The 20999-nt window shown below is 34.5% G+C and overlaps 4 protein-coding genes across 5 annotated transcripts; 3 read left to right on the top strand and 1 right to left on the bottom strand.

The window, feature by feature from the left end:
• The first annotated feature begins 4571 nt into the window (after window positions 1–4571).
• On the top strand, window positions 4572–7949 carry LOC102620308 (triacylglycerol lipase OBL1). The gene is made up of 5 exons (XM_006466534.4): window positions 4572–4933; window positions 5064–5257; window positions 5860–5893; window positions 6052–6671; window positions 7421–7949. Exons 1-5 carry the CDS (start codon window positions 4630–4632, stop codon window positions 7679–7681), a joined length of 1413 nt encoding a protein of 470 aa, XP_006466597.2. The 5' UTR covers window positions 4572–4629; the 3' UTR covers window positions 7682–7949.
• Window positions 7950–9084: 1135 nt separating this feature from the next.
• LOC102608466 (triacylglycerol lipase OBL1-like) lies at window positions 9085–11017 on the top strand. The gene is made up of 5 exons (XM_052444411.1): window positions 9085–9235; window positions 9422–9615; window positions 9775–9808; window positions 9995–10605; window positions 10694–11017. Exons 1-5 carry the CDS (start codon window positions 9085–9087, stop codon window positions 10988–10990), a joined length of 1287 nt encoding a protein of 428 aa, XP_052300371.1. The 3' UTR covers window positions 10991–11017.
• A 2326-nt stretch (window positions 11018–13343) lies between these two features.
• On the top strand, window positions 13344–17829 carry LOC102620595 (uncharacterized). 2 transcript variants are annotated; one of them, XM_052444789.1, is made up of 14 exons: window positions 13344–13499; window positions 13640–13818; window positions 13983–14072; window positions 14674–14739; window positions 14882–14947; window positions 15103–15188; window positions 15361–15406; window positions 15520–15574; window positions 16187–16263; window positions 16411–16546; window positions 16688–16815; window positions 16899–16994; window positions 17077–17217; window positions 17435–17829. In XM_052444789.1, the coding sequence occupies exons 2-14, from the start codon at window positions 13801–13803 to the stop codon at window positions 17495–17497; spliced, it is 1068 nt and encodes a 355-aa protein (XP_052300749.1). In that variant the 5' UTR covers window positions 13344–13499; window positions 13640–13800; the 3' UTR covers window positions 17498–17829. The 2 variants fall into 2 exon arrangements, with proteins under 2 accessions (XP_052300749.1, XP_006466598.2); XM_006466535.4 differs by having other exon boundaries at window positions 16890–16994.
• A 497-nt stretch (window positions 17830–18326) lies between these two features.
• Window positions 18327–20999, bottom strand: LOC102620854 (uncharacterized). Its single transcript, XM_006466536.4, has 4 exons — window positions 20203–20999; window positions 19496–19850; window positions 19128–19209; window positions 18327–18740 (listed from the first exon to the last, which is right to left on the bottom strand). Exons 1-4 carry the CDS (start codon window positions 20795–20797, stop codon window positions 18534–18536), a joined length of 1239 nt encoding a protein of 412 aa, XP_006466599.2. The 5' UTR covers window positions 20798–20999; the 3' UTR covers window positions 18327–18533.

Here is a 20999-nt window from a genome sequence, read left to right as displayed (position 1 = left end):
TACAACTAGCTAGAACAACTTTTCTTTTTTCTTCTTTTTATTATTGATTTGTGGTCTCCTTAACAATAAATGAGAAAGAAGATAAGAGGGTAGGTTGCCTCCCAAGGCAGGATCGAGTTATAGTAGTGTTGATGTCTTGAGTGTCATGCTTCACTAACGTCCATTATTCAATATTCATCAATAAATAAATGTACTCAAATAATTTCGAAAATGGGAATCAAAGAAATGCTAGAAAAATAGAAAATGATGAACCCGCATGAGCAAGAAGACCCATGTGAGATATCCCACTAAGGTCCCAACATCCCCACAATGTCTTTGATCATTAGAATTTTAGTGACATTTCCTTTCCTACGTCCCATCTTACAAATTCATTGTATCCCCGTTGCTTTCCTTTGCCCTCTAGTCTGACACATTCTATCTCTTTCCTTTTTTTAGGATAAGTTCTCATGTTCATTGTGACAGGACATAAAGCCTACACATTCATACAATTTTACTCTACGTATTTGATTCAATCACGCCAAATTAAAATCTTACACCCAGCCATTTGATTGAGCTTTTTCGGTGTCAATCTTATTTCCTGTCCAAAAAGGGGGGAAAAAAATCTGGAAGTGGTTATCCATTTATCATGATATTCGCAGCAAACTTTTTTTAAAAAGTAAATACTGCAAAGTTATTCTTGAAATATGCTCAGAAAATGCAATATTAATCGTCTTAGAGAGAGAGAGAGAGAGAGAGAGAGAGAGAGAAAATTGTTACCAGCGGTCAATGGAGTGGAGGTGCGCTATAAAGTTGGTGGAAGGGGGGGGGGTGACTATAAATGCAGATATGGTCAAAGGAGCTTCAAATGTATGTTTTTATTTATACAATATAATGAGAAGAAGATGAATAAAGACAATAAAATGGTTGGTTGGTTGGTTGGATTAGATTTTGGCAAGAGTGCATACTTTAAAGGGGGCAGGTGCAAGCTCCGGATCTATCAAAATTATTTCTTCAAATGTCCCATACGTAAGGTGAGATGAACTCAATTCTAATACGATCTCACACTAATAAAAAAATTGAAAATAAAAATAAAAATGCTACATACTATTTTCACTAATCGACTGACCATTCACTAATTTGAATTGAAGAGCTTCATTTCTGTTGGAATTTTCTATTTCTTTAAAATATCAATCAACATTCAGAACTAACACCCATCTTAGCTAAGGCTTGGTCGTTTGACGCTTTAATTAAATTAGATTTTTAATATTTTTTGTCAAATGATGGGTAAATTTTAAGCTATAAATAACCTATCACGTGAGTGACTTCGATTTTCACACTTTTTTTTATTAACAAATATTTTTTATTGCTTCTAAGTATTTCGATTAACAAGTCTTTTTTTTTATATAGAAGGATTAACAGGTCTTAAGCGTTCATATTTTTTATTTTTTGTAAGGCTTAAGCATTCGTGTCACTATAATTGTGTTTTTTTTTTTTTTGGGAGACATTAGCAGTGCAAATACACTTGGAAAATTCTATGAATTTTGACATGGATGATGCGATCGATCTTAATACTAGGCTCACAGGCCGATCCAACTAGCTCATCAGACATTGGAGGTGACTTATCCAATCAAGCCCAATGCCAAATCTATTGGGTCTCCATTATATATATAATTTTATCAGTGGGGGAAAATTTTAGGCAACCCCTCAGATGTTTTGACATATTTCAATCTACCCCCTAACGTTTTGAAATCCTCAACCAATTTCCAGCTAAATTTACCTGTTGACCCATAAAAGTACTATAACACACCTAATTAATATTAACACCCTAATTTGTATTAACTAATAAAATCTAATATATTAAAAAATAAAATGATAAAAATTAAAATTAAATAACTTCGTTTAACCTCCAATTAAAACCAAATTCAATCGCTAAATCTTTAGAATTTATGATTTAATTTCATAATCCACACAAATAAAACCTAATTTCTTAATTCTTATGTTGAGATCTAGTTCAAACACTGACAGCATGGCAGCAAGCCGCACAGAGTCACGCACACTTTAACCAATGTACTGAAACTTTATAATTAAGTTCAAATTAATGACCAAGCTAAGACTGCAATTGTGTGGATTGTTGAAGATGAAGCTGAACATGAGTCAACTCATTTTGATCAATTTAGCTCTTGAGTCTGTTGTTTCAATTGCACTGCCGTGATTACATTTTGTTGATGAGCTAGGAAATTCTAGGAGCTTCCGTCGAAGCACTATAAAAACACTAAGCTCAAATCATCTTCTATTCTGTAATTTTTGCCGAGATAATGAATTGCATCTTTCATCTTCTCTTGCTAAAATCTTCAAAATCTAACTTGGATGTCATAAAAGAGCAACTTTAAATAATTGTAATCCACTGTTTTTTGTCGGGATCAAACCACGAACAGACGACACAAGAAAACTGATAAAAAGGTGAAAAGTAATATCAAAGGCATACATATTCGCATGGCATGCACCGGCCATTGTGTTTGTTGGGACATCCTTATCCAAACTATTTTAAATCCTGCAGCTTCCTTGACATTTCTTAATAATTGCTCCTCCGTCTTCTCCCCATTTACAAAGAAAACGATGGGAACGTTCGTTTCAGATTAAATTACATTTTTTTTTTTCCAAAGAAGACTTTGACCGTATAAGGGAAGCTTTAGTGGTTAAACAAAAAATATGACGCATAATTGAGGAGGAAGGGACGAGTTGCCGTCAACACTTAAAAATTACACTTTTTTAATTTTTTTTTTAAAATAGGAAACAATAAATTCATGAGTTGCGGATCAGTTAGTGATTGTGAAATCACTAATCAAATCGGTAGTTTTTATGCACAATTAATTTTTATGTGCTGCTTGCAATATAAGATCATAACTTATAAGCATATAGACATAGTGGATAATAGCAGTATTCTTTTTTTTCCACATTTTTAAAATTAATTGATGCATTTTATTTTTTTTTACCAAATTCCATGAGACTTGAACTTAGGACTTAAGTCCTAGGGAGACGGCTCTTTATCATTGCAGCTAAATCTTAGCCTCGGATAATAGTGGTATTTAAAAGGCAGTGAATAATAGTATTCAAGATCTAACATAACAAAAGAAGAAAAAAATGGAGATAAAATAAAACTAACAATTATTAGTTTGTGTTTATTAAGAGGACAATCGAATTATGAAATTTGGTAAAAGCAATGTATCAATTAATGGTGATCAGTAATCGTGGAGTAGTACTGCACAGGTGAATTAAGGATAAAAGCTCATTTAGTCCCTATATTTTAAGATTAGTGTCCGTTTAGTCCCTATATTTTTAAAAATGCCTCGAAACATCCTTGCTGTTAAAGTATTGATACCCCTACAGTTACTTTTTATTTCTTTTAGTTTACTTTTATAATATTACCCTTTTATAATATTTTTTTTGTTTGGACATTAATAAAAAGAAAATAATTAAATTACCAATTTAATCCTAAAAAATAAAAAAAATATTAATTTTTAATTGTCAAAAATTAAATTATTATTTTTTATTTCTTTTGGCTTACTTTTACAATATTTAATTATTTTCTTTTTATTAATGTCCAAACAAAAAATTATTATAAAAGGGTAATATTGTAAAAGTAAGCCAAAAGAAATAAAAAGTAATAATTTAATTTTTGACAATTAAAAATTAATATAATATTTTTTAGGGTTAAATTGGTAATTTAATTATTTTTCTTTTTATTAATGTCCAAACAAAAAAATTATAAAAGGGTAATATTGTAAAAGTAAGCCAAAAGAAATAAAAAGTAACAGTAGAGGTATCAATACTTTAACGGCAGGGACGTTTCTAGGTATTTTTAAGAATATAAGGACTAAATAGATACTAATCTTAAAATATACAACTAAATTGGCTTTTACCCGTGAATTAATAATGAACATCTCTAGAAACACAATTTTGTTATGAATTAGAGGGAATGGATGTTATAATTTAAAGGAATCAGATATAAGAAATTATTTAAAAATGATATCTGAACAAATGATACTTAAATCACAAAAAGACGAAAATTGTAGAAACAAGAGCGACATGCTTTCAAGAGAATAAAAATTGCGCATTACCATTAGCAAAGGAAGGGTAATATATATAGTCATTAATAGACGAAGCATTTAGAATTGTTAATTATAAAAAAGATAATAAGGAGAGCAATAATTGGTGGAATCCACCACGATTTACAACAAATATGAATTTATTAACAAAAATGAGATATCAGTTCAATGTGGTTCATGCGATGCAAAGTCATATAACTTAATCTTATAAGGTCAACTGATAAAATAATACAACCAGCTTTCACTATCAGGCAACTTAAAAGTTCCATTTTCTTAAGGGCACAGTAGCGGGGGCAATGCTTTTTCGTCATTGGTCACTAAGTCGTCAATATTTTAATGTCTGCCTTATAAGCAGTTAACGCGTGAAGACTTCTTTTATTTTCATGTTTTTCATGTGAAAATATAGAAAGACTTCTATGTAAATGATAAAGTAGTCAAGCCACCAGGGTTGATTATCATGGCCGTATATAAATATAGGTATTGGTCTAGCTAATTTAAAACGTCCCAAAATCATCAAACAATTGCATTAAGCCAACAGCCAGCCATGGCTTGCGACAATAGTTTCTCCTCCGGTTACATGCTCTTGAAGCCTGAAGAGGTGGGTTTGTTTGATCTCTTTCGCATCTTATTTTCCACCAACATAGAGAAGAGAAAATTTGTAGATAGCTCTGAAAAGGAAGAGAAAAGTTTTGGCCGAAGATGGATCATGTTTATTTCTGTTGTGCTACAAAAGTGCTTGCAATTTGTAGCAAAACCAATGTCGAAATATGGCTCAGCATTGGAGTTCTTTTTAAACCTTGTGCCAAGTAATGGTGGCTTTGTTGAGCTCTTGCTGAATATCTTGCGAGGTTAGTCTCATGTCTTACCTTTCGTACATTAAGGACTCGTAAAAGCAAAAAGGAATATTCGATTCGTAATGAACTTTATTTTATTTTATATTTCCTCCGAATCAAATTAAACTGAGAGGGGTTTGTACAGGGAAGGTGGTAATGCCGGATGAGAATGCGGCATGTTTCCTATCATACATTGGGAATTTGGACAAGCGAATGGAGTTAGATGGTAGCATCAAACATGAAGATGAAAGGTACTATTGGGCACTATCTATGATGGCATCAAAAGCAGCATATGAGAACAACGCCTATATTACAAACATTGTCGAGAATCAATGGAAGGTATAGTTAATTAATAATTTCCATTCATGGCCAAAAGAAGTATTTACTCTTTTTTTTTTTGGATAAGTGTTTTTCATGTAATTTTTTATTTTGTCAACCACTTGAGTTTTGATCATTGTGGAGCTAGAGGCCAAAAAATAAAGTTTGGCTTTGTCCACTTCCTTACTTTTTGAAAAAAACACAAAAAAAAAGAATTATATTGCAATTAAAATACATAGCATTCGTCTTTATATCGAAAAAAATCAAAATAAAATATGCCCAAAGTTTTTTAATTTACACTGAATCTAAATAAATAAACAAAAACCTTTTTTTTCCCAAGACTCATTGTCAGTTTTTTAAAATTTATTTGTGTAACTATTCGTAATTAATTACTAAATGAATACAAATTATGGTAATTATACTCTATTTTGAAAAATTAATATTTATAAGTGTGATTAGGGTCGGGTGAAAATTCTCAAACACGTTAATGGTAAAATAGTCAAATTATTAAAAGATTGATACCCATAGATGTCTCACGGAATTTTACAATCTCTGGGGATTTTACCTTAAAATTTATATTATGATTAATTTTGTTGATATGATTATGTTTTGATTTTTTGCAGATGGATTTCTTGGGATCTCATGACTATTGGAATGGTAAGAAGCAACCCCTATGGCTGTATATGAAAGTTGATAAATATTTTAATAAAGGATGTTCTTTGTACGTAAAATTAATCTAGACTTGTACCAGTCGTTGTGTTTCTTTGCTGATCATCGCTAACTTTAAGTAATCTCTTCAACTATTTAATTGGCAGAGTTTCAAGGGAAAGCCACAACCCAAGCCTTTGTGCTTAAAGAAAATAGAAAGGACGACCACAACAGGATTGTTGTGTCTTTTAGAGGAACTGAACCCTTTGATGCTGATTCCTGGTGTTCGGACTTTGATCTCTCTTGGTATGAGATCGATGGCATGGGAAAGATTCATGGTGGATTTATGAAGGCTCTTGGCTTACAAAAGTGCAAAGGCTGGCCTAAAGAACTCAATAAGCAAGACAAACGCCCGGCGCCGTTAGCTTACTATGCAATCAGGGATATGTTAAGAGAACTTTTGAGCAAAAATGATAGGGCAAAATATATCGTGACAGGCCACAGTTTAGGTGGGGCATTGGCTATTCTGTTTCCGGCAGTTCTTGCTTTGCATGAGGAGACATTTTTGTTGGAGAGACTAGAGGGTGTCTATACATTTGGGCAACCGAGGGTAGGAGATGAGAAGTTCGCCGAATTTATGCAAAAGAAACTAAAAGATCACGGCGTTGAATACATTAGGTTTGTTTACTGTAACGATATTGTGCCCAGGTTGCCCTTTGATGACTCAGATTTTATGTTCAAGCACTTCGGGAAGTGCCTCTACTTCGATCGCTTCTATGAAGGAAAGGTGAGCGTCTCTCTTCTTGGATCTAACCACGTGTACCGCATTAAAATAAATGAACCGGCATAGCTAGGTTCACTTGGTCTAATAAACTTAAATAAAAGACAATGTTATTTAAGGGGAAAAAACAGAGATAATAACTTGAAATGGGAATTTTATAAAATAAAAAGAGAGACAGAGAGAAAGAGAGAGCATGTTTGGTAGTATCTAGATATTATATATAGTTTATTATTATAATTTTTAGAATATTAATGTGCCCACATTAATTACAACTATTACAAATAGACTATAGCTCTGCTCATATAGTTGAAGCTTATGCTTAATCAAGAAAATTAAGAAAAAAAAATCCTCACAATATATGAGAGTCCAAGTTTCAAACTTGAGAGTAAAGATGAAAATTATAATTCAGTGTAAATAGTAATCTGTTTTTGAAAAAGAGAGTCAATTTCTACTTTTTAGCTATAATTTTGAGAAACTTTTTAAAATAAAAAATTGTAAAACATGTTACTAAATACATTTTCCTTTATTTAACAAAAAGTAGTTTTGAAAATGTTATCAAAAGCACCTAATGAGTTATCATTGGAGAATATATATATATATAGAGAGAGAGAGAGAGAGAGAGAGAGAGAGAGAGGGACTCACACACACACACAATACAATATATGAAGTCTAAGACTATGAATCCGATCGAGGGTGTAACTCTTAAACATGATCATGTGCAAACGTACGTAATTAATGGTTTGGCTATACAACAGGTGGTTTCAGAAGAACCAAACAAGAACTATTTCTCGCAGTTCTTGGCGACACCCATGAGGATAAATGCAATTATGGAGCTGATTAGGAGCTTCACTTTGCCTTGGACGAAAGGGCCGGACTATAGAGAAACGTGGTTACTCAGAATACAAAGGGTAATTGGATTGGTAACGCCCGGCATATCAGATCATACTCCCCAGGATTATGTAAACTCTACTCGTCTCGGATCTCTTGATGCTTTCTCCCACCTCAAATCATCCTAAGTTTATGTATGTTTTGTGAGGCTTATCCTAAAGGCCACCTCGCGTCTACATACGTTGTGTGCTCCCCCTTCCTTCGTGTACTTTTTTTTGTTTGTTTTGGTTTTATGTTCTCTTGTTATACCTCGTTAACAAATGAGTTCACAATGATACTACTTAATTACAGTATAGTGATTTTGTGTTTTATAAAAATTAATTTGTAATGTCATTTGAAGAATCGGCTAGAAAAATCTTTTTATTAGTTATCTGTATTTTACCTGAACAAATGGAGCATCTATGGTAAAATCTTCAGATTGACTTAATTGTTTAATTAACAAATCACCATTAACTATCAAAATCCCACCTGCAGCACGCGTCTTTTGCTGGCTGGTTAGTCTTACTCTTATGGATGAACATATTGTCATTGTGAAAATATCAAAGTTAACCACCACCATCATCGTCCATCATCAATATTCAGTAGCTATTGGACTATTACCTGTCCCATGTATATTACAAAGAAAAAAAATGATAGATTTAAAAAAATTTCCACACCGTTGGACCCACCATATGCCCACTTAGACCGTTTTGTCTTTTTTTTTATATATAATTTTTATTGGCCTAAGTGGGGTTATTGTGGATTTAAGTATCATTACAAACTTTAAAATGCGTATACTTATATATATTTAAAAAAAAAAACTTTGGTGCTCCGTGGAGCATTCCTTTTCCAATCACTCCTTTATCTTGGCATTGATGTGTGTGAGTGTGTGTTATATATCAGCTTTTCAGTTGGAAGAATTCAGCTGGTAGCCTGGCATGGTCTGTAGGCAATCCGAAACGTGGATCACGAAAAGCCTGCATATTATATGCAGTACAGCTGGTTTTCTTCTTTTTCTCTCTAACTGTGTCACGAAAAGTATTTCCGACTTCATAACCGATCTTTCCCTTGGCAGACTCTAAGGATCTATTCTGCATGCATGTTGTTGACCAAAAGAGGACCTCAATTCAAGAAGAAGAAATAGACAATGCTAAACTTCCAAGCAACCAGCACGCTTGTATCTGTACGGACAAACTTTATGCATTAAAATTTGTCTATAATTTTTAAATTGGACAAAGAAGCTGCCGTACGTATATATGGTTTATGGATCATACAATTTCATTTCCATTATGGGCTCTAGCTATAGCAAGTACTTTTTTATTGAATAAGTCACAAACACAAGGTTATATTATGTGTAATCGAATTTCATTGTGAGTTCACTCGTTACTTTATTAATAAGGATTACTTTCTAACCAATAGCATTCTTTCTTTTAGGTTCCGGATCATGGCCTCTCACAGTTTTTCTGGTAATTACATGATCCTGAGACCAGAAGAAATGAGTTGGTGGGATCTCTTTTCCATCTTATGCAACCGTGACTTTGGGCACAAAAAAATGGTTGAGTTCCCAGTTGGCAAGGAAGAAAATCTTAGACGTAGATGGCTTATATTTATCTCTTTGTTAGGGCAAAAGGTTCTGCAAATTATGGCAAAACCAATGTTGTGGTTTGGATCAGTGTTTGAGATGGGGCTAAACATATTGTCAAGTAATCGCAACATTTTCGTGCTCTTGTTTCGTGCGTTACAAAGTTGGTATCTGTAATCCACTTCCTTAATTGTCATCAATTTATAGTGTTGCGTGTTTAGTTTAATTAGTCGAATGATGTACGTACGTGCAAAATGATTACTAGCCATTGTTTGATTAATACTAATACTACTGCATGTGTACATAGATGAGGTGGTAGTGCCTGAAAGATCATCAGAAATGTTCTTGTCAGTCGTTGGAAATTTGGACAAGCGAGTGCAGCTGGACAAGAATATCAACCACGGAGACACCAGATACTATGCGATGGTCTGTGCAATGGCTTCCAAATTATCATACGAGAACAAAGCCGTGGTTGAAACCACTGTCAGAGATTGCTGGAAGGTAAATTGATTTCAGTATTTGTATCAATAAACGTAATTATGAAACAGTTGAGAGAAGATATTTATTTTTCTTCATCCTGCATTTTTATTTATCATAATTCATAAGTGCTTGCCATAAGCTGTTTCCAGTTCCACATTAATTATTTGGTGATACATGCAGATGCAATTACTCGGATACTACGATTTTTATAATGGTAAGAAGCAGTTACTGTCTAAATTTTACTTAAAATCGTATCTCTAGCTAGCTAGGATATTCTCTATTATGAATTACAAATATACTACCATGCATTATATAGTTTGCTCCTCGCACACGTGCCACTGTAACAAATTACCTAAATATATATTGACAGAAATATTTCTAATTAATATTATTCTGGCAGAATTTCAAAGAAAATGCACAACCCAAGGCTTCATGTTTCATGATAAAACTGCTGATCCTGACGTTATCGTCATCGCCTTTAGAGGCACCGAGCTCTTTGATGCGGATGCATGGTGCACCGATATAGATATCTCCTGGTTTGAGCTCCACAGCATGGGAAAAATTCATGGTGGTTTTATGAAAGCTTTGGGGTTATTGATAGGCCGAGGTTGGCCCGAAGAAATTGAACAAGATGATGACCACCCATTGGCCTATTACATCATAAGAGAAAAATTGAGACAACTGTTGAAGACAAACAACAAAACAAAGTTCGTATTAACCGGCCACAGCTTGGGTGGGGCACTTGCAATTCTATTCCCAGCCGTTCTTGCATTGCATAAGGAGACGTTTCTTCTAAAGAGATTGGAAGGAGTATACACTTTTGGACAGCCTAGGGTTGGAGACGAGGAGTTTAAGAAGTTTATGGAGAAGCAATTGCATGATTATGGAATTAAGTATTTGAGGTTTGTTTATGGTCATGATTTGATCCCCAGGTTGCCCTCAGATGACTCTACATTTTTGTTCAAGCATTTTGGGACATGCATCTACTATAACAGCAGTTATGAAGGAAAGGTCAGTCCTCTCTCCCTTGCGTTCCGATACGTCGTTCTCTTATTTAATATACATGTATATAAAAATATCCTGAATCTCTTATATACAGATAGTTGAAGAACAACCATATGAAGATTACAAGTCGCCGTCAGCAGTAATAACCAGGATCCTAAATGCATTTTGGGAGCTAATAAGAAGCTTCATTATTCCATATACCAAGGGACCTGATTTTTCAGAGAGTTGGTTGCTCAAATTGGTTAGATTCGCTGGACTGGCACTCCCTACTTTAGCCGCTCACAATCCCCATGATTATGTGAATGTAACTCGATTGGGATCTGATGATTTATATCTTAAGCTTCAAGAACAATATTCCCAGAATGTATCAAGCATTAGGGAGAGCACGTGATTAAACTTAATTGAGTTGAAAGAATTATTGTCGGTTAAAAAATATCGAATAAAATATATTAATTTGTTCTTGTTTGTTTATTATAATTTTAGAAGGGCTTCTTGAGACCTAAAAAACTCATTAATATCGATTGGAAAAAAAAAATCAAACTTGTTTGACATATGTTAGCGTTCAATATTTAGGATCACAACCATTCTTATTTAATAATTATCAACCAAAATATTTTAAAAAGATATGGATTTCGATATTGAACCCATATCATTGTTGTATTATTAATATTTTATGGGTTATTTCCACCCAACCCCCAAATGTTTCGATATTTTCCGCCGCACACCCAAATGTTTCGACAATGCTCACTCCACACCCAATTCCATTAATTTGACCATTATATTTAACAGAGCTATTTGAAATTTAAGTAAATATCCGAAATATCCCTTATCTTGAATTAGAGAAGAACAAAATGAGATAAAATGCTAATTTAATAATTAATATTTACATTAAAAAATTTATTTAAAGGTAATTAATAATAATCCCATCAATTAAATTATCAAATAAATTTAATTTATCATCATCAAATAATATTTAGGGCATGAACTTCCAAATTTTTCCTTTGACCGTTAGAATAAACGGTCAAAATAACGGATTTGGGTGTGGAGTGAGTATTGTTGAAACATTGGGGACACGGTGAAAAATATTGAAAATTTTGGGGGCAGGACAAAATTAACCCATATTTTATATATTAGACTATTAATCTAGTATTTATTGGATAATCATCTTTAATTTAAGTATTCTTTTAACTTTAGTAAAAATTTACTTGAAAATTAATGAAAACCCAAGCTTGACCTGGGGCTTTTAGAGGAGCTTGGATGGGCTTTTAGAGAAGTCGGGCCGAATAACTAAAAGTTTGGTCCAAACTCACAATTTGCCATCCCTTCTTAAAGAGTTCGTGGAGGGTGAGAAGTTTAGAATTAGGGTAAGGTTATTTAAACCCACCAAACTACTCATTAAACCTGTTTTTGAAAATAATTTTTTTATAATTAAAACATCGCTAAATTAAATTACTGTTATGGACATTAAAATTTAATTTTAAAAAACATAATTTTTACTCTTTGAACCCATCTTTATATTCAACATACTTTTATTAAATTCTAATCATATTTTCATTAAACTCTAATTAATAAAGAGGTGTGATACTTCTCTCAAGCCATATACTTTTGTAAACATGTTTGCTCTTTTGCTGGAATTAGAATTGCAATGGTAGTAGAAGAGCCAAATGCAAGCACTACAAAAACCAATAAATTTCATGCCCCAATTTGTGTCACCATGCCCACTGCAGGAGGAGAAACTTATTATTTTGTCTTTCACCAGTAGCGAGTTCCAACTTGGGAAGGAATTAATAAAAAGAACATTAAATCCAATATTACCTACATAAATTATTCATACCATGTCATTCATAGCATAACCCTCTTTGACTGTATACTAACATGGACAAGCATTAATCAAATAGCCAATATATTAATCCACATGATAGCAAATATTAACTGTAGAAGTATAACATCTAACCGAATTCATTTTATCATTTCAGTTTTTCAGTCCAAAATAGTTCCATAAACTTATCTGGAACATGCCCGAGAGCAAAATCCATTGGATGCACATGCAACCTCCGTTGAAGCAACAATGCAATAGAAATTGAACTGCCATACACTTAAGCATGATGGATGTTGCAATAACAGGACCAATAGAAGGAGGACCAAGAAAATCTTTGTTTGCAAGAAGAATTTGCCCTTTTTACGATGTCTTCAACTTGCTTTTGTTGCAAGTGCTTTCACTGTTAGTGCTTTGCTTTGCTTATGTTTGAGTAATAATATTATTTTGCTTTTGTTGGTAAAATGGTATAGAAAAGAGAGTGTTCAATTTTCAATGAAATGCTGCTATTATTATAAATAAATTTAATGGCTTTAATGAACAAAATCACTATTATTATAAAAATTAGGTCTAGTAAGGGTACATTAGGTATTTAAGTGGGTTTATTAAATAAAATTTAAAATTTTAAAATTGAAGGGTGGGTTTATTTAGTAAATAGGTTTATTGAGTAATTTGGTGGGTTTAAATATCTATACTCTTAGAATTATCTATGGAATTAAAATAATTGCTATTAGTATTAATGAATAATGAATTCTCTTTTATTTTTATTGGGTATCATAAGAAAGTGGTTTCACGGGGATTTCGAACAAAAGTGGACAGTTTTACCGGCCCAGAAGCCCAAAAAGGGCACAGGCATTGCCCAACCAGATGAATAAACCCGGAGTTGGACCCGGATCCGCGCCGCAAAATCCCGAATCACTTAAAACCAGGTGAACTCAGAAAACAATAGATATATCATGGACGTGCGAGTGGCAAGAGTTATTGCTAGATAGAGGTAGGAAGAGGATTTTAGAGAGAGAGAGAGAGAGAGAGAGAGAGGTCGATGCATTAGGGTTTTGAAAATCGGACCACAGATTCGATAAAGGTCAGTGAGCGCGCAATCTCCATTCAATTGATTGATTTTAATTTTAATTTTAGAGGACAATTAAAAAAAAATGGTGAGTTTGATGATTTGGCATTTGATGAATTGTGTGTGTGAGAAAGAGGTGTACTTTACATGTGCAGGAGGAGGAATCGAGTGTGTTACTGGGAAGAAGAGAGATAGAGAGAAAATTGTAGTGATTTGAGTGCTCGAGAACTGAGTTGTTTGAGCGTTAGGGGTTTTCCCCTTTTCCTCATCTCTCCCTCTGTAGCCGCTTCTTTCATTTTTCCAGCTTTCAATTCTCATGGAGAAAAAGCTTGTGGTTAGTTTTCCTTCTGACTTCATTGCAATAACCCTTCTAGCCCGAACTTCTTTTTTCCTCCTCTTTTATTATTATTATTATTATTATTATTATTATTATTATTATTATTATTATTATTATTATTATTATTATTATTATTTTGTGTTTGTATGGTTGCAATTCAGGTTCTGGGTATTCCATGGGATGTCGATACAGATGGTTTAAGAGAGTACATGAGCAAATTTGGGGATTTGGAGGACTGCATTGTCATGAAGGTTTATTGAAATTTACCGCTTTTATTGAATTATTAATTCTGTAGATTATATGGTGGTTATTGTTTAACTTTTGAATGATTTTTTTTTTCACTCTTTGTGAATGTTTTGGCTTGTTTTTATATTTGGGTTTTGATCATTACTTTTAGATTCTTTTGACAAATTGCTTTTGTTATATATGGTGTTCATAAATTGATCAGAGGTTATCATATACTTGAGAACTGTATTGTTAGCACTGATGTTGACTTGAGTTTGTGTTGTTAATGTCTTTGCCTTATACCATGGTCTCTTTTCACATCTGATTCGCTTTAATGCTTGAGAAAAATTTGTGATTTCCTGTTCAGTTCTGTCCTAAGTTTCTTTATTTGTTCCAATTCTTACATTTGCATGTGGATTTTATGGCCAACATCTTGTATGTATTGTTTTGTTCATAAAATAAAAGTAGATGCAAATTGAAGGTTTAAATTTAAGAAATCATATGTTAATCTGGCATGTGTGTTGGACACCATATGTTGGTATGTGAAGATTAGTTACGTTGATATTTTGTACGTTTTTGTGTTTTAATTTGATGGTGATTTTTCTCTTGCTTCTTTTCATGTTTTAGGAGCGGTCCACAGGGCGATCGCGTGGATTTGGCTATGTTACATTTGCATCTGCTGAAGATGCTAAGGTTAGTGCAACATCTGAATTTGTTGGAATCTGATATCTATACTTTGCTTTTATATCTCTTTTCTCTGTAATTGGAGGATACAGGATGCATTTTTAGATCTTATCGTAACTAACTCTCGTGCTTGACATCTTTTTTCCTACAGACAGCTTTGTCAGCTGAGCACTTTCTTGGCAGCAGAATGCTAGAAGTTAAAATAGCTACCCCTAAGGTTGAATTCGTGATTACAAATCTTTGTTACATTTCTTTTTGTTCTTTCCATTTTCATGATTTGGTAGCTTGTTTGCCATTCTTTCCATATCATGTTGAGAAGTCATAGGTACATTGAATTAAATGATCTTGTGAACGTCTAAGTTTATTTTTTAGGAGGAGATGAGAGCACCCCCAAGGAAAGTGTCCAGGATATTTGTGGCAAGGATCGCACCATCTGTGAATGAAGCAATGTTTCGAAGGTAATTGGAAATGATATATGATTAATAATATCATTCACATATCATTTGGTCTTTTGGGATCTGTTGTAGCACTATCGTCCGAAATCCATGCATAACAGTTTTTTGGAATATGTGCGTGCTAACTCTAGAAGGTTATTATTAAGCAATGTCAGTGCTTGTTTCTTTTTGGCAGTCATTTTGAGAAGTACGGCGAGATAACAGATCTATACATGCCAAAGGTGACCTCTTGTGTTTTGTAGTGCACATACAGTAGGACCCCACATATTAAAGTGCTCATATTCATGCTTATATTTGTTGGGACCAAAATTGATCTAGGTACTTATTTATGCAGGATCAAGGTTCAAAAGCTCATCGCGGAATTGGATTTATAACTTTTGCTAGTGCAGGTTGAATGATCTCATGTTTACCTTGGTGCCTTCTCTTAATTTTAATTTTTTTTTCATTTATGTGGTAATTTTGTTGGTTGGTCATCCCTCCCCAGTTGTTGATAAAATCCCAGTTTTCTCGTTCGTAACTAAGTCGATATTTTTGGTGAAAGGACTATGAAGATATCACTTCCATTTTGAAATCTAGAAATGTGTATGTTTAAATTTTGAAATTTTTGGTGTTATAATTATTTGCAGCAATCATTATTTCATTAGATAAGAGAGATAAGCCATGTTAACTGGTCAAAATTATTCACTCCGGTAGTATTGTGTAAAGTTTGATATAAAAAACTACTCGTACAGAATTTTTGAGTATCCAACTTGTGCAACAAATTACATTTCAATGATATTTGGAAGATTTTCAAATTATCTTGTGTTTTAGGAATTAAGCGAATCGTAGTTGAAGAGAGTATTATTTGAATAAATTGTTTTTTAAGCTTATTCTGGACTTCAGCTATTGCTAGATGCAGGTGTGATTTGGACTATTTGCCTTGTTTTCCCTAATGTTTTCTGCTTGAACCAGAAAATATCATCAATGAATGCAAGGATGTAACACCTTTTTCTGTGTTACAGATTCTGTGGAGAATTTAATGGTTGATACTCATGAATTAGGAGGCTCCACAGTAGTTGTTGATCGGGCAACACCCAAGGTATGTGATGTTGCTGCCAGACTTTCTTTTTCTTTGTTCTTTCTAATGGAATTGTTTTATTCTTTAATTGGAATTTTTTTAGAAACCGAAAATGTTTCTTTCTCCTCATCAATTTTTTCTTAAGAACATTCAGCTCTATGTTGGCAGGAAGATGACTTCAGGCCAGTAGGCAGAATGTCACATGGTGGATATGGTGCATACAATGCTTACATTTCTGCAGCAACTAGATATGCTGCACTGGGTGCTCCTACCTTATATGACCATCCAGGTTCATTTTATGGAAGTAAGTATCTTTCATGGGGAGGTGCATGAACAACTTAATGAAAGAACCATATCTTTCATGGGGAGGTGCATGAACAACTTAATGAAAGAACCATGTTCTATACAGTTTTTTTTATTGATAAATGCAATTCTGTTGGAACAGGAGGGGAGTCCAGTCAAAGAATAGGTAAAAAGATTTTTGTTGGCAGGCTACCTCAGGAGGCCACAGCTGAAGATTTGCGCCGGTATTTTAGTAGATTTGGCCGCATATTAGATGTTTATGTCCCAAAGGTAAGACAACATTAACTATGATGTAGATGCGAGTTGAAATTACCTTATGCCATGCGACTGCTCATTTAATCTAGGACCCTAAGAGAACTGGCCACAGAGGTTTTGGTTTTGTCACCTTTGCGGAAGAAGTTGTAGCAGATCGTGTTTCTCGAAGGTCTCACGAAATTTGTGGACAGCAGGTATTATATTAAAAATTCTGTTATAAAGGAAATTGCATTGGCAGCCCCCTTTTTTAATGATTCTTATTAACTACTTGTACAGGTTGCAATAGATTCAGCCACACCACTTGATGATGCTGGCCCCAGTCAAAATTTCATGATGAATGCTGCTGAAACCTTTGGGGGTTATGGTGGTCCTATGCGCACCTACGGCAGGATGTATGGAAATCTTGATTTTGATGATGTAGGTGCATGTAGTTCCATTTTACTTACTTAAATTGGAAACAAAATGAAAAGTAGTTTCATATAGTCTTTATCCAAGAAGAATGATAGTGGTCATAATTACATGTGTTGGTGTTTCTTATCAAAGAAAATTCATTGTTGCTTTTTTGAGTATGATCTGAAGAAATGAGTTTATTATCATGTGATTTTTAATCTTTAACTACTGCATTATTTTGCAGTGGGGTTATGGAATGGGCAGTGGAAGACCATCGAGAGGGGACTGGAGGTACCGGCCATACTAAGAAGTTGCTGCCTAGTTTCAGCCCTAGATCTTTTCTATATGTTAACAATATGCAGAGGCATTGGACCACCAAGCAAAACTTAGGACGATTATTTTGTTGATTTTTTTTCCCGGTAGAAAAAGAAATTGTGGATAATATGTATGTACCAACGTCAGAAAATTCATATCTTCTTACAAGATTGCTGAATACATTCTGTTAGAAATGACAGTTCCACAGACGTAGGTTGGGATCTGTAATATTAACTGTGGACATGAGCTCCTTCAAATGATCATAATTTATCGATGGTATGTGATGCAATATGCGATGCGCCTCAAGTCTTGGTGCTTTTGATCTTTCATGTTTCAGAAACAGTTCTGCGACCCTCACCTCCCTTTAGTAGGATATCTGTGCCAGGTCAAATTGCATGGCTGTAAGGAATAGTTTTGAAAATGTGCATGCTGATTTAGCTACTTTGTGATTGGAAGATCCATGCAAGTATTCTAGCTTTTGCTACCTTGCATAGGATGATTCAGTTTCGGTTATTAGTTCTAACTTCAGAATCCCTATATTGTAGAGGCCTGGGAAGCAATGTTAACTCTAGGAATGTGATATAACATAGGACTTTGACTGTTTATTGCTCTTTCCGCAAGCAGGAACAATACCATATTGCAGATATTGGCCGGTATTTCTTTGCCCACAACATTAATTTTTGAGGATGTGTTGGCCTAATGCCAAGTTGTGCACCTACAACCACATAATTTAAAAGTGTCATGAGTATCAATATTATTATTATCGTCGTCATCCTGTATTATGCTGCCAGAAGGGGATTATGAAGTTCATCAGGCTGTAATTGGCAGAATGCTGATGCCATATGATGTATCTATATATCATTCTGTTCAACAGAATTTGGGTCTCATCATCTTAACAGAGAAATTTGACCTTCACATTCTACAACCTCTTAAAAGATTCAATTTTGGCTAATCTACAGAGTCTCAGCTTTGGTATAAAACAATGTACATTATTGCTGGGGTAAACCAGCAGGAGCCGGTGCAAGAAACTAAGTGTGATGGCAAGTGAAGCAACTCCTGAACGAACTCATCAGGGCATGCTTATGGAAGAAGGCAGCTTTGCGAGCAGTCTTGGGCAGTTGTTGGCCTTGTTTAGCTGAGATTGAGATTCTCATTTCTTGTGCTTTCATCTGAGCTAATTTTAGCTTGTTTAAGATCTTATCCGTAGAGTATGATCTCTCCTTCTCCAGCTTCATCTGAACCACACTTCCAAAGTTAGTAAAGGCAATACCATTAACTTTTATTTGTGTGAGTGCACTCAATGAGGCATATCTCCCAGTTGCATAACCGGAATATGGTCTCATATTACACGTTCTAATTAAGAGGAATATGATCTGCTAGTGTTAACATCATATCTTTATTAACAAACTGATTAATGTTGCACCAAAAGAGATAATATTAGGAATTGCTGGGAAATTGATGTCTTTGAGCTTTTTCCTTTCCATTTTCTCATTTTTCCCTTAAACAAAGTGTAGGCTAAGTATTGTACATTCACATTACATATTCATACACATACATGCAATATATACACCATTATCATTATATAATGCATATTGTCACGCTAGAGAATAGAAATTACTGACCTCGAGTTTTCTTATGGCTGCTTCAGCTTTAGCCCTCTGCAAGTTCTCCCATGCAGTGATCTTTGCTTCTTCTCTTTGCAACCTGTACATGAAATTGGAATTTCTTTTAGCAAACTCCCATTTGTAAATCTAACTGTTTTTATCATTGAACTGCTAGCCACAATAAATTGATTATCCTCCATTTCAAGTCTTGGTTCAATTTGTAACTAAACAGATGAATTTATTTTTTTATTTCTTTTCAATTGGAGGCAGAATGGGGACTGGTCTAATTTCAGGAATTGAATAGACATGCCAACTTTGCTATGAACAAAATGATTTCGGAAGTGGTGTTCCTTTTGAATAAAATAAAGAATATAAACATAGCATACTTTGATATGCTTGCTGCAACCTCTGAAAGATCCAAAGATGGAGCACAAGTGCCAGTTACGTTTTGATAGAATTTGTCAACGTCGGGAAAGCCGCTCTTAATTCTTCGAGATCTGTGTCTTTTGGACCAGCTAATCGTAGTGGATCCTTTGTCTATCTGCACTTCTCTAACTTCCAATTTAGCAGGATGATCATTTTGTAACTCAGCAACAGAACGGACAGCGGGAGAGAATGAAGATTTCCCTCTAGGCGATGAGTTGGTACTACTCTCAGGACTCATTTGCGTTGCCATATCTCTTCTTGAAACCACACGAGAAACCACGGCTTCTGCATCCGGAATGTCATCAAGCTTCTCATCTGTATGTTTGATTCAATATTGGAAACTTAAACATCAAAAAACTGAAGCAAGAGGAAGCAAGCAAATAAATGTACATAGCATAATTACTCTTAACCATCTTGCATTATGAGAGAAGAGTTGGAACAATTTCAAATGTAGCCTCTTGGTTTATGTATCATTATAACTTTTCCCACAAGAACAAGATAAAAGGGAAGACATTTAATCAACAGGCAGGATGTCGCGAAACAACTAAAATCCAATATATTCATTCATTCATATGCTAGAATCCAGGGCACTAAACTGTAAGACAATACTCTAAAAAGAAACTCAGATGAACAACCAAGAAAGAAGATGAGTAAGAGTCCGATAGACCTTGAGAGCTTGGAGAAGAGTCGTCACTTGCCAAGTCTGACCATCCGGATCCGGGGACATTACTAGTCCTAGACCGAGCAGCATAACTCCCATTGTGCAGCAAAAAACCCTGACCGTAAAAATTGCCAGAAATCCGATCAGCTACCAGCACACCAGTCGAAAAGGGAGAACCTGCCACGAAATTCTTCACACGGCCACCATCAAGAACCTGCATTCCAGTTGAAGGTGAATAGATTGAATTATGCATCCTAGGTGGAGGTGGCACAATCGGCCCACTTTTGGACTTAGGCCGTCTCTGAAATTGAGAATGTAATGAATTCTTATTGGTCAAACCCAAACCGTAACCGGAAACGGGACTGCAAATCCACCTCTCAGCATCTTCCCATTTGGAAGGCAATGCCCTGCCGCTGTAAAACGGTGTTAAAGAAGCAGCACTTATGTGCCTCCTGCTGCTGCTTGTTGGGTGTGGCACACGCTCTGAGCTCCATCCCCTTGGAGCTCCTGGACTTGGAAACGTATCTGAATGCTCCTCAGCAGAAGTATTATTATTATTGTTAACGCCACTTTTCTTCATTTCTTCTGAAAACAAATACATACGATTGATTATGCTTTTAGCTCTTGCTCTTGCTCTTCTCAAAACACAAGAGCGATTTTTGTTTATTTATTTTCTTTCTCCAAAGTCTGTTTTCCTGACTTAAAATGTAAATAGTTTTTTCCGGTTTTTAGCTTTTCAACGTTGGGTGAGGGAGATAAACATGAACGTTCAGAAATCAGAAACTGTAGCGATACTTGTCTGC

The sequence above is a fragment of the Citrus sinensis genome, chromosome 7 (assembly GCF_022201045.2).
Source record: "Citrus sinensis cultivar Valencia sweet orange chromosome 7, DVS_A1.0, whole genome shotgun sequence".
In the NCBI taxonomy this organism is placed as follows: domain Eukaryota; kingdom Viridiplantae; phylum Streptophyta; class Magnoliopsida; order Sapindales; family Rutaceae; genus Citrus; species Citrus sinensis.
Note: the sequence above shows the minus strand (reverse complement) of the source record. Positions and strands in the feature narration are given on the sequence as shown.